General features: G+C 45.9%; 1 protein-coding gene across 1 annotated transcript in view; it reads left to right on the top strand.

The window, feature by feature from the left end:
- mib1 (MIB E3 ubiquitin protein ligase 1) overlaps positions 1 to 13,376 on the top strand; it is a 265,770-nt gene that overhangs the window by 94,384 nt on the left and 158,010 nt on the right. Inside the window, exon 10 of the mRNA XM_070890910.1 lies at positions 6,395 to 6,502. Within this exon, the coding sequence (XP_070747011.1) occupies positions 6,395 to 6,502 (108 nt within the window). The remainder of the gene's footprint in view (positions 1 to 6,394; positions 6,503 to 13,376) is intronic.

Raw genomic sequence — 13,376 nt, 5'->3', positions numbered from 1 at the left:
CAGGAGGATTGTGCATGTGGCTTTGCCAGGATAGCAGGCTTCCTATGGTGCAGTGTGCAATTGACTGTAAACACGTGGCTTTGCGGGCACCGCATCTCAATGGTGAGATGTACTGTCACCGCTAGGGTACTACTGACTTAATGTGCAGTTGGTGTGTGACCACGCCCAGCAAATTATACTGGTGAATTCCTGCTATCCTGGCAGAATTTATGATAGAAACATAGAAAATAGGTGTAGGAGCAGGCCATTTGGCCCTTCGAGCCTGCACCACCATTTAATATGATCATGGTTGATCATGCAACTTCAGTGCCCCACTCCTGCCTTCTCTCCATACCCTCTGAACCCTTTAGCAGTAAGGGCCACATCTAACTCCGTTTTGAATATATCCAACGAACTGGACTCAACAACTTTCTGTGGTAGAGAATTCCACAGGTTCACAATTCTCTGGGTGAAAAAGTTTCTCCTCATCTCGGTCCTATTATGGCTTGCCCCTTATCCTTAGACTGTGACCCCTGGTTCTGGACTTCCCCAACATCGGGAACATTCCTCTTGCATCTAACTTGTCCAATCCCGTCAGAATTTTATATACTTCTATGAGATCCCCCTCATTCTTCTAAATTCCAGTGAATATAAGCCTAGTCGATCCAGTCTTTCTTCATATGTCAGTCCTGCTATCCCAGGAATCAGTCTGGTGAACCTTCGCTGCACTCCCTCAAATAGCAAGAATGTCCCTCCTCAGATTAGGAGACCAAAACTGCACACACTACTCAAGGTGTGGTCTCACAAAGGCCCTGTACAACTGAAGCAAGACCTCCCTGCTCCTATACACAAATCTTCTTGCTATGAAGGCCAACATGCCATTTGCTTTCTTTACTGCCTGCTGTACCTACATGCCTACTTTCAATGACTGATGTACCATGACACCCAGGTCTCGTTGTACCTCCCTTTTTACGAATCTGTCACCATTCAGATAATCTGCCTTCCTGTTTTTGCCACTAAAGTGGATAACCTCACAATTATCCACATTATACTACATCTGCCATGCATTTGTCCACTCACCTTACCTGTCCAAGTCACCCTGAAGCCTCTTAGCATCCTCCTCACAGTCCACACTGCCACCCAGCTTAGTGTCATCTGCAAACTTGGAGATATTACATTCAATTCCTTCGTCTAAATCATTAATATATATTGTAAATAACTGGGGTCCCAGCACTGAACCTTGCGGTATCCCACTAGTCACTGCCTGTCATTCTGAAAAGGACCCTTTTGTTCCCACTCTTTGCTTCCTGTCTGCCAACCAATTCTCTATCCATGTCAATACATTACCCCCAATCCCATGTGCCTTAATTTTGCACATTAATCTCTTGTATGGGACCTTGCCAAAAGCCTTTTGAAAGTTCAAATATACCACATCCACTCTACTAGTTACATCCTCAAAAAATTCTAGAAGATTTGTCGAGCATGATTTCCCTTTCATAAATCCATGCTGATTTGGATCGATCCTGTCACTGCTTTCCAAATGCGCTGCTATTACATCTTTAATAATGACTCCAGCATTTTCCCCACCACCGATGTCAGGCAAACCGGTCTATAATTCCCTGTTTTCTCTCTCCCTCCTTTTTTAAAAAGCGGGGTTACATTAACTACCCTCCAATCCATAGGAACTGATCCAGAGTCCATGGAATGTTGGAAAATGACCACCAATGTATCTACTATTTTGAGGGCCACTTCCTTAAGTACTCTGGGATGCAGACTATCAGGCCCTGGGGATTTATCAGTCTTCAGTCCCTTCAATTTCCCTAACACCATTTTGTAACTAATAAGGATTTCCCTCAGTTCCCCCTTCTCGCTCGACCCTCGGTCCCCTAGTATTTTCGGGAGGTTATTCGTGTCTTCCTTAGTGAAGACAGAACCAAAGTATTTGTTCAATTGGTCTGCCATTTCCTTGTTCCCCATTATGAATTCACCTGATTCTGACAGCAAGGGACCTACATTAGCCATCACTAATCTTTTTCTCTTCACATATCTGTAGTAGCTTTTGCAGTCAGTTTTTATGTTCTCTGCAAGCTTACTCTCATCTTCTATTTTCCCCCTCCTAATTAAACCCTTAGTCCTCCTCTGCTGAATTCTAAATTTCTCCCAGTCCTCTTCCTGCCACGACACTGAACCGGAGGGTGGCTGCTTGCCGACAAGAACTATTCGCTCTGCACCTGGCTGTGACTCTCTGCATCCCCACCACTTGTGGCCACCACTCATATAATGAGAGCCACACTGCAATCGAGCAGACCATCAGAGTGCTGAAGCAACAGTCCTGCTGCCTTGACCACTTGGGAGGAGCCCTCCAGTATTCGCTGGAGCGGGTGTCCTAATTCGTTGTGGTTTGCTGTATCCTCTGGAACTTGGCCATCAAGAGGGCGCAGCCTTTGCCGCCACGGGTTCCACAACCACCTCAAAAAAGGAAGAGGAAGGGAGGAGGCAGATTGCACATCAACATTCCGGACGGGCAGTCCGTGAGCGCATCAGAATCCAGTTTCCCCTGAATGAAATCCCAGATCTCCATTGCTCTATACTTCCCCACCTTACCATCCCTTTGTCAAAGAACATCACAGCTTCCTCTTAACCACAATGCTGAAATGAAAGGAACCACAAAACAAACATTCCAAACTGAATTTATAAATCAATCAATCCAATATTACATAACAAAGTCAGCTAATCGCCCTTGTGATTCCCCTTAGTGCCTGTCTTCCGTGTGCCTTAACGCTTCTCTGACGTCATCATCATCATCATCATAGACAGTCCCTCGAAATCGAGGAAGACTTGCTTCCACTCTAAAAATGAGTTCTTGGGTAACTGAACAGTCCAATACGAGAATTACAGTCTCTGTCACAGGTGGGATAGACAGTCGTTGAAGGAAAGGGTGGGTGGGACTGGTTTGCCGCATACTCCTGCCGTTGTCTGCGCTTTGTTTCTGCATGCTCTCAGCGATGAGACTCGAGGTGCTCAGCGCCCTCCCGGATGCACTTCCTCTACTTAAGGCAGTCTTTGGCCAGGGACTCCCAGGTGTTGGTGGGGATGTTGCATTTTATCAAGGAAGCTTTGAGGGTGTCCTTGAAACGTTTCCTCTGCCCACTTTGGGCTCACTAGCCGTGCAGGAGTTCCGAGTAGAGCGCTTGCTTTGGGAGTCTTGTGTCAAGTATGCGAACAATGTGGCCCGCCCAGCAGAGCTGGTCAAGTGTGTGGTCAGTGTTTCGATGCTGGGGATGTTGGCCTGGTCGAGGACGCTAACGTTGGTGCGTCTGTCCTCCCAGGGGTTTTGCAGGATCTTGCGGAGACATCGTTGGTGGTATTTCTCCAGCGATTTAAGGTGTCTACTGTATATGGTCCACGTCTCTGAGCCACACAGGAGGGTGGGTATCACTACAGGCCTGTGCTACCCCAATGGCTGCAGCATGGCTGGTGGAAGGTTGCTGACTTTGTGGGCGAGACAGCAGATGGCATTGAAGGATGACTTCGAGCACCTCTGGCCCCAGAAGCCCCATCTGTGGACTGTACCACCTTGGCATGGGTGACAGCAGTCTGGGCTGGCTAGCTGATGGGTAACAGAGAGGACAGTGGTCGGAGGGCGAATGCTGTTATCCTGAGCGAGGACAGCAGGTTTGTGTTCTATGGGGCCACTGCCACTTCTCTCTGTCGGCGCCTCAGCAATCCTAGTACTTTGTAGGATGACAGATTGCTGGACTGCTGTGGCATCCTGCAAGCCCCTTTCCACACCGGTAAACCCAGCCATGATGGCAGCAGTCTGAGCTTGTGTGACAGTAAGCTGAGCCTGCGTGATGGCATTCGGACGTTTGGTTGCTCTGGTTGTACTACAATGAAAGCTGAGACTTCGGCAATCAGACCCTGCATCATAGTTAGGTCCACAAGTGTGCTAATGGAGTTGCGCATCACTTCCATCCTGGAAATCATGGGCTCCAAGCTCTCTGCAAAGTTGGTGCTGGTTTCCTCCATGCTCCTTGACTGTGATAATAGTCTCTCTGGCAAACTTGCCTTTGCACCAAGCATTTCTGTGTGCATGCCCATCAGCCGCCTTCTTTAGGCTGCACCATCAAAGTCCTCATCTGGGGAGCTGGCATCTGCACTACCCTTCCCTGTCCCCCCCCCGCCTTGGCTGCAAGCCACTCATGCCCACTGACTCACCACATCCTGCCTCTGTACTACCTTCTAAAGTACAGAGTGTCAATGTCAGTATCTGAGCTGGTGCCTGCGAGTTTGAGATGGAGTGATGGTCTCTTCTCCATCACTTTCTTTCCTGTTCCTGCACTGGCTGGCGTTCTTGGGTATCTGAAAGGAGAAAGGCATAATGATAGGGTTGTGGTGAGAGGCGGGTGGAGAAAGCAAGATATACATGCTTGCATCATCAGCAGCTTGTAAGTGAGAAAAGATTGTAGGATGTGAGAAGGAGGATGAGGTGTGAGCATACCGTCATCTTCAATGGTGTCAGGCTCGCCATGGCCTCAGTGACAGCCTCCAATAATGGTTCCTCCACCTGGGTAAGGATGTGCAGGTGTGCCCGTCCCCTGCTGGTTAGCTGCAGCTACCTGCGGTCATGAGCAATGTTGCCCTGCAAGAGAGAGGGAAATGTGTCTGAGTGTGGTGTAATGTGCATGTCATGTTTGAGTAGCTGGCAGTGTGTGCAAGATGTGGGTGGTATGAGGCTTGGAGCAGTGCTTAGTGTGTGAGGGTGAGGTGAATGTGAGGCATGAGTTGTGATTGATGGAGCTTGTTGGTAGGTGAGTGATGAGTGGTGCATTGAGCAGTGTGTGAGGCTAAAGGTGTAGTTGGTGGGAGACAGCATTTGAAGATGCATTCACTGACCCTGACCACTCGTGTGAGGTCATTAAACTTCTTTCGGCATTGCATCCTGGTCCTCGGGGCAACACTGCTGACATTGACCACGTCGGCTATCTGCTTCTACTGCCTTTGCAGTATGGCTGGAGGGCTTCCTGGCCCCTAGTAGATAGAGGACCTCCGTCTAGTGCGACGTCCGAGAACCTTAGAGCCCCTTCTCTGGCCTTTTAAGCCAATATTCAGTCAGACTTGCCTCCACAGCTAATTCCAGCAGCTGTTGCAGACAGAATGCACTTCCCCTTTAAGAGGTGCAGACTGACTTTTAAGAATTGGAAGCTCGCTTTAATTGGAGCTCGCCTCACACAAACTTGGGCCCCTGCTGAGAGTTCAGTGTTCAGCAGTGCGTTCAGTGTTGGGTTGAATGCTGCAATCATTGCAATTAGTCTGCGTGCTGCCTGCATTCCTTTCAATGGGCATGGGCTGATCCTGCATCATGTTCCTCGCACCTGTTTTTGTGTCCAGTCCAATTTTTAGCCTGTAAATTTCGATGAGAATTTGTGTTAAAATACTGTGTTGGATCTTTTCAGTTCGTGAATTTGAGAATTTTTGTTGAAAATCAAATTTTCATCTCTCGTTTTTATTTGGGATTTATTAGTGGAGGTGACCCTGAACACCTTTTCCATTGATGCCAGCTTGGCTCAATTGGTAACCCCTCTGTCTCAGAAACTTGTGGGTTTCAGTGGCTCTTATCAAAGTTTGACTTCATAATCTCGAATGAAGAAGAGATGCCATCTGCATTGTCGAGGTTGCAATACTTTGGGTGAGACATTTAACCAAAATCCCACCACCCAGCGGATGTTGAAGATCCCTTGGCATTATTCGAGAGAACAGAAGTTCTCCCCATATCCTGACAAATCTCACTGTCAAGCACGACCACAAAAAAAAGTTAACTGGTTATTTGTCTTATTGCTCTTTGGAGATGTTCCTGGCACGGCACAGAATAACTATTGCATTTGGCTATTTAACAGTTACTGTACATCAAAAGTAATTAATTATGGGAACTGCTTTCAAGTATAAAAATAAAATACTGCAGATGCTGGAAATCTGAAATAAAAACAGAAAATGCTGGAAATACTCAGCAGGTCAGACAGCATCTGTGGAGAGAGAAACAGTTAACGTTTCAGGTCGGTGACCTATCCTCAGAACTTTGTGAGTTCTGATGAAAGGTCATTGACCTGAAACATTAACTCGGTTTCTCTATCCAAAGATGCTGCCTGACCTGCTGAGTATTTCCAGCAACTGCTTTCAAGTGTTTATTTTACAGCGTATTGATTTTAAGGTAGCCAAATATGACTCTCCAAAAGTAGATTTAATAGAGCTATTATTTCTCAATAGTTTGTTTACTGTTCCATATAGAACATCATTTTTCAAAATGGAATTTGTCTTAAAGTTTCTTTTAAGTTGGAGATGTTATTTTAGAGTTGGGACAGAACAGTGTTTATGAACTTAAATGACAGAATTTTTTTTTATTGTGTTAAACTTGCAGGTGAATGGTCAGTGTGCAGGACACACTGCAATGCAGGCAGCCAGCCAGAATGGACACGTCGATGTTCTGAAGCTTCTTCTCAAACACAGTGTTGACTTAGAAGCTGAGGTAGGTTCTTTGGAATCTTTAAATTGTTGGCATATATACAAAATGATTTGTTCGTATTGTGTTGTATTCTGACATCCGCCCTAAACTTATTAGCTGCCACATTGAATTACTGGATGGCACATCTGCACATGGTGCTAGAGGAAGGAATAATTGAAGCACAGAATGGTTACAGCACAGAAGGAGGCCATTCAGCTCATAGCCAATTCCCTTTTAAAAGCCACAGTTGAATCTGCCTCCACCACCCTTTCAGGCAGTGAATTCCAGATCCTAACCACTTGCTGCGTAAAAAAACTTTTCCTCATGTCGCCTTTGGTTCTTCCAGTCACCTTGAATCTGTGTCCTTTGGTTCTCGACACTTCTGCCAATGGGAACAGTTTCTATCTATCTACTCTGTCTAGACCCCTCATGATTTTGAACCACTCTATCAAATCTCTTCTCAACCTTCCCTGCTCTGAGGAGAACAATCCCAGCAACTTCAGCCTATCCACGTAACTGAAGTCCCTCATCTTTGGAGTCATTCCCGTGAATCTTTTTTGCACCCTCTCTAAGGCCTTCACATCCTTCCTAAAGTACGGTGCCCAGAATTGGGCACAATATTCCAGTTGAGGCCGAACCAGTATTTTATAAAGGTTCGTCATAACTTCCTTGCTTTTGTACTCTATGCCTCTATTTTTGAAACCCAGGATCCCGTATGCTTTTTTAACCGCTTTCTCAACCTGCCCTGCCACCTTGAACGATTTGTGCACATATACCCCCAGGTTTCTGTTTGTTTATGCACCCCCTTTAGAATTGTACCCTTTTGTTCATTTGCCTCTCCCCGTTCTTCCCGTTGAAATGCATAATTTCGCACTTTTCTGCATTAAATTTCATCTGCCACGTGTTCACCCATTGCACCAGCTGTATCGTCTTGAAGTCTACCAATATCCTCCTCACTATTCATTGTACTACCAAGTTTTGTGTCATCTGCAAATTTTGAAATTGTGCCTTGTACACCTAAGTCTAAAACATTAATATATATCAAGAAAAGCAGTGGTACTAGTACCGATCCCTGGGGAACACCACTGTATACCTTCCTCCAGTCTGAAAAACAACCGTTCACCACTACTCTCTGTTTCCTGTCACTTAGCCAATTTTGTATCCATGCAGCCACTGTCCCTTTTATCCCGTGGGCTTCAGCCTTGCTGGTAAGCCTATTATGTGGCTCTTATCAAACGCCTTTTGGAAGTCCATGTACACCACATCATAGAAACATAGAAAATAGGTGCAGGAGCAGGCCATTCAGCCCTTCTAGCCTGCACCGCCATTCAATGAGTTCATGGCTGAACATGAAACTTCAGTACCCCCTTCCTGCTTTCTCGCCATAACCCTTGATCCCCCGAGTAGTAAGGACTTCATCTAACTCCCTTTTGAATATATTTAGTGAATTGGCCTCAACTACTTTCTGTGGTAGAGAATTCCACAGGTTCACCACTCTCTGGGTGAAGAAGTTTCTCCTCATCTCGGTCCTAAATGGCTTACCCCTTATCCTCAGACTGTGACCCCTGGTTCTGGACTTCCCCAACATTGGGAACATTCTTTCTGCATCTAACCTGTCTAAACCCGTCAGAATTTTAAACGTTTCTATGAGGTCCCCTCTCATTCTTCTGAACTCCAGTGAATACAAGCCCAGTTGATCCAATCTTTCTTGATAGGTCAGTCCCGCCATCCCGGGAATCAGTCTGGTGAACCTTCGCTGCACTCCCTCAATAGCAAGAATGTCCTTCCTCAAGTTAGGAGACCAAAACTGTACACAATACTCCAGGTGTGGCCTCACCAAGGTCCTGTACAACTGTAGCAACACCTCCCTGCCCCTGTATTCAAATCCCCTCGCTATGAAGGCCAACATGCCATTTGCTTTCTTAACCGCCTGCTGTACCTGCATGCTCACCTTCAATGACTGATGTACCATGACACCCAGGTCTCGTTGCACCTTCCCTTTTCCTAATCTGTCACCATTCAGATAATAGTCTGTCTCTCTGTTTTTACCACCAAAGTGGATAACCTCACATTTATCCACATTATACTTCATCTGCCATGCATTTGCCCACTCACCTAACCTATCCAAGTCACTCTGCAGCCTAATAGCATCCTCCTCGCAGCTCACACTGCCACCCAACTTAGTATCATCCGCAAATTTGGAGATACTGCATTTAATCCCCTCGTCTAAATCATTAATGTACAATGTAAACAGCTGGGGCCCCAGCACAGAACCTTGCGGCACTCCACTAGTCACTGCCTGCCATTCTGAAAAGTACCCGTTTACTCCTACTCTTTGCTTCCTGTCTGACAACCAGTTCTCAATTCACGTCAGCACACTACCCCCAATCCCATGTGCTTTAACTTTGCACATTAATCTCTTGTGTGGGACCTTGTCGAAAGCCTTCTGAAAGTCCAAATATACCACATCAACTGGTTCTCCTTTGTCCACTTTACTGGAAACATCCTCAAAAAATTCCAGAAGATTTGTCGAGCATGATTTCCCTTTCACAAATCCATGCTGACTTGGAGCTCATCAACCCTCTCTGCTACCTCATCAAAAAAACATAGTCAAGTTAATTAAACACGATTTACCTTTAACAAATATGTGCTGGCTTTCCTTAATTAATTGGCACTTGTCCAAGTGATAATTTTGTCCCAGATTATCGTTTCTAAAAGTTTCCCCACTACTGAGGTTGAACTGACCGCCCTATAGTTGTTGGGTTTATCCTCACACCCTTTTTTGAACAAGGGTATAATATTTGAAATTCTCCAGTCCTCTGGCACCACCCCTGTATCTAAGAAAGATTGAAAGATTATGGCCAGTACCTCTGCAATTTCCACCTGTACTTCCCTTAGCATCCTAGGATGCATCCCATTCGTTCCTGGTTTCTTATCTACTTTAAGTACAGGCAACCTTTCTAGTACCTCCTCCTTATCAATTTTTATCCCGTCCAGTATCTCAACTACCTCCTCTTTCACTATGACTGGCAGCAGCATCTTCCTTGATAAAGACATATGCAAAGTACTCATTTAGTACCTCTGCCTACATGCCCAGGTCTTTTTGGTCTCTAAGCAGCCCCACCCCTCCGCTTACTACCCGTTTACTATTTATATGCCTGCAGAAGACTTTTGGTTTCCCTTTTATGTTAGCTGCCAATCTATTCTCGATATCTCTCTTTGCCCCTCTTATTTCCTTTTTCACTTCCCCTCTGAACTTTCTGTATTCAGCCCGGTTCTAACTTGTATTCTCAACCTGCTATCTGTCATATGTCCCCTTTTTCTGCTTCATCTTACTCTCTATCGCTTTCATCATCCAGGGAGCTCTGGGTTTGGTTGCCCTACCTTTCCCCTCGTGGGAATGTACCTTGACTGTACCCGAACCATCTCCTCTTTAAAGGCAGCCTATTGTTCGATCACAGGTATGCCTGCCAATCTTTGATTCCAATTTACCCAGGCCAGATCCATTCTCAACCCAGTTAAATTGGCTTTCTTCCAATTGAGTATTTTTACTCTAGATTAATCCGTCTTTTTCTGTTGCTAGATTAAACCTTATGATACTGTGATCACTGACTCTTTGGTTTAAAAATTAGACATGAGCGTAAAAGAATAGTGGTTGGCTGTACAAGTCTAAAGTCAACAGGAATCGAAAAGTGGTTACTACTGAGTGGAGATTTTGGACTGATTGAATGTGGATGAGAGCAGCATGAAGTAATGTGATAGTAAGGCTGGATTAATAGGAATATGTCAGAAAATATTGCAGTTTGGCTTGATTTAGATAACTATTTTTCTAATTTGGGTATTTTTGGTTTGTATCACGTTACTTTGTGCCTTTAACAGTAGTTCAAGACCTGGTTCTTTCCTTCGATGGCCATAGAGTCAAGCAATCTAAAATTCTTTGGCACAGAACTTCAGTAGTATATCTTCGGTGAATTTCCTCGTCAACTGTCGCTGTTCAGACCTTCAAGTCAGCATATTATCTCTGCCATATTTTGTTTCATTCTAGAACAATGAAAAGTTGATTCATTAATTGTGTCAAGAGCTAGTACTGCATTTTATGCCGTAGAGTTTTGAAATAAAGACGTAAAATAGAAGATGTCTTCCCTTAGCCCAATTTCAGGCTCGAGATGGATAGTCTGTGGGACTAGGCCAAATTATTAGATCTATATATTTTTTTTATTCATTCATGGGATGTGAACATCGCTGGCTAGACCAGCATTTATTGCCCATCTCTAATTGCCCTTGAGAAGATGGTGGTGAGCTGCCGCCTTGAACCGCTGCAGTCCGTATGATAAAGGTACTCCCGCAGTGCTGTTAGGGTGGGAATTCCAGAATTTTGACCCAGCGACGACGAAGGAACGGCGATATACTTCCAAGTCAGGATGGTGTGTGACTTGGAGCGGAACATGGAGGTGGTGGTGTTCCCTTGCACCTGCTGCCCTTGTCCTTCAAGGTGGTAGCGGTTGCGGGTTTGGGAGTTTTTGCTGAAGAAACCTTGGCGAGTTGCTGCAATGCATCTTGTAGATGGTACACACTGCAGCCACGATATGTCAGTAATGGAGGGAGTGAATGTTCAAGGTGGTTGGTGGGTGCCAATCAAGCAGGCTGCTTTATCCTGGATGATTTCGAGCTTCATGTGTTGTTGGAGCTGCACTCATCCAGGCAAATGTAGAATATTCCATCACACTCCTGACTCATGCCTTGTAGATGGTGCAAAGGCTTTGGGGAGTCAGGAAATGAGAAACTCGCAGCAGAATACCCAGCCTCTGACCTGCTCTTGTTACCACAGTATTTGTGACTGGTCCAGTTAAATTTCTGGTCAATGGTGACCCAGGATGTTGGTGGTGGGAGATTCGGCAATGGTAATGCCGTTGATTGTCAAGGGGCTGTGGTTAGACTCTTGCTTGTTGGAGGTGGTCATTGCCTGGCACTTGTGTGGCGTGAATGTTATTTGCCACATCAGCCCAAGCCTGAATGTGGTCCAGGTCTTGCTGCATGAGGTAATGGACTGCTCCATTATCTGAGGAGATGCGAATGGAACTGAACACTGTGCAATAATCAGCAAACATCCCCACTTCTGATCTTATGATGGAGGGTAGGTCATTGATGGAGCAGCTGAAGATGGTTAGGCATAGGACACTGCTCTGAGGAATTCCTGCAGAGATGTCCTGGGGCTGTGATGATCGACCTCCAACGATCACAACCATCTTCCTTTGTGTATGACTTCAGCCAGTGGTGAATTTCCCCCCCCCTAATTCCCATTGTCTTCAGTTTTACTCGGGTTCCTTGATGCCACACTCGGTCGAATGCTGCCTTGATGTCAAGGGCAGTCACTCTCCCTTCACCTCATCTGGAAATTTAGCTCTTTTGTCCATGTTTGGACCAAGGCTGTAATGAAGACTGGAGCCGAGTGGTCCTGGTGGAACCAAACTGCACATCGGTGACCAGGTTAGTGGTGAGTAAGTGCTGCTTGATAGCACTGTTGACGACACCTTCCATGACTTTGCTGATGATTGAGAGTAAATTGATGGGGTGTTAATTGGCCGGATTGGATTTGTCCTGCTTTTTGTGGACAGGACATACATGAGCAATTTTCCACATTGTCGGATAGATGCCAATGTTGTAGCTGTACTGGAACAGCTTGCCTAGAGGTACTGCTGCTTCTGGAGCACAAGTATCTAGCACGTCTTCAGGGATGTTGTCGGGGCCCCTAGCCTTTGCTGTATCCAGTGTGCTCGGCCGTTTCTTGATATCACGTATTTTGGTATTAAGGAATATGGAGCCATGGCGGGTAAATAGTTCGGATACAGTTGATATCTACGATCTCATTGAATGATGCAACAGGCTTGAGGGACTGAATGGTCTAGTCCTGTTCCTATGTGAGGAAACACTGCACACGCAAGGTGCAAGAAAAGAAGCAGCAGTACAGCTGTGACTCTGGAAACCTCGGGACCCGAGACCGTTCCAGATTCCGGATATTTTCGGAATTCGGAACGTCTTTGCCAGGGTCAAGGTAGGTAGGGTGGGTGGGTGGGTGGTGTTGGTCGGGCCGTCAGAGGTCGGGGGAGGCAGTCGGGCCGCCAGAGGTCGGGGGAGGGGGTGGGGGGAGAGGGAGGGGGTGGGCCGCCGAAGGTTGGGGGAGGTTGATCAGGCTGGAGGAGGTCGGGCGGTCGGAAGCTGGGGAAGGTTGGGTGGCCGGAAGCCGGGGGAGTTCGGGCCGAAGACGGGAGAGGTCGGGTGGCCGAAAACCGGACCTTTTGCACATAGCTGATGGAGTCATTGTCTGAAAACCGGACATTTTTAAGGCAAAAACCCAAAATCCGGTAGTGTTGGTTGAAGATTCCGGATTTCAGACAAGAAAATCAAGTCTGAAATCCGGAATCCTTGACTGAATCCATGCCGGATTTCGGACCTCGCCACTCAAAACCCGGCACAAATTTGGTCAAGGATTCCGGATTTCAGACGATTGATTTTCTTGTCTGAAATCTGGAAAAAGCCAAATACCGGAACGGATTAGGTCCCAAGGATTCTGGATTTCAGACGTTGTACTTGTATTATAATGTAGGAAAATGCTATGAAATCAATGAATGAGATCATGCCATATGATATTTCTTTCATAATCTAGCTTGAAGGAGTGCCTCTTGATGGCAGAGTACTTCATTTTTAGGAATTAAAAGTTGAGACCCCTATCCTGCCCTGTTAAATATGCCTCCTGCCAACAAATGTTGAGCTGCAGTACAACTTGAAAAAGTTTGCAGTTTAAATTGTTCTTCCAGCTAAGTGAGAGAAATATGCTCAAGAGATGAGTTATTTTTTCCCCCAGTTAAAGCAGTCCTAGTAACATGATGAAAGTATATTG

This window comes from Pristiophorus japonicus, chromosome 1, assembly GCF_044704955.1.
Source record: "Pristiophorus japonicus isolate sPriJap1 chromosome 1, sPriJap1.hap1, whole genome shotgun sequence".
In the NCBI taxonomy this organism is placed as follows: domain Eukaryota; kingdom Metazoa; phylum Chordata; class Chondrichthyes; family Pristiophoridae; genus Pristiophorus; species Pristiophorus japonicus.
Note: the sequence above shows the minus strand (reverse complement) of the source record. Positions and strands in the feature narration are given on the sequence as shown.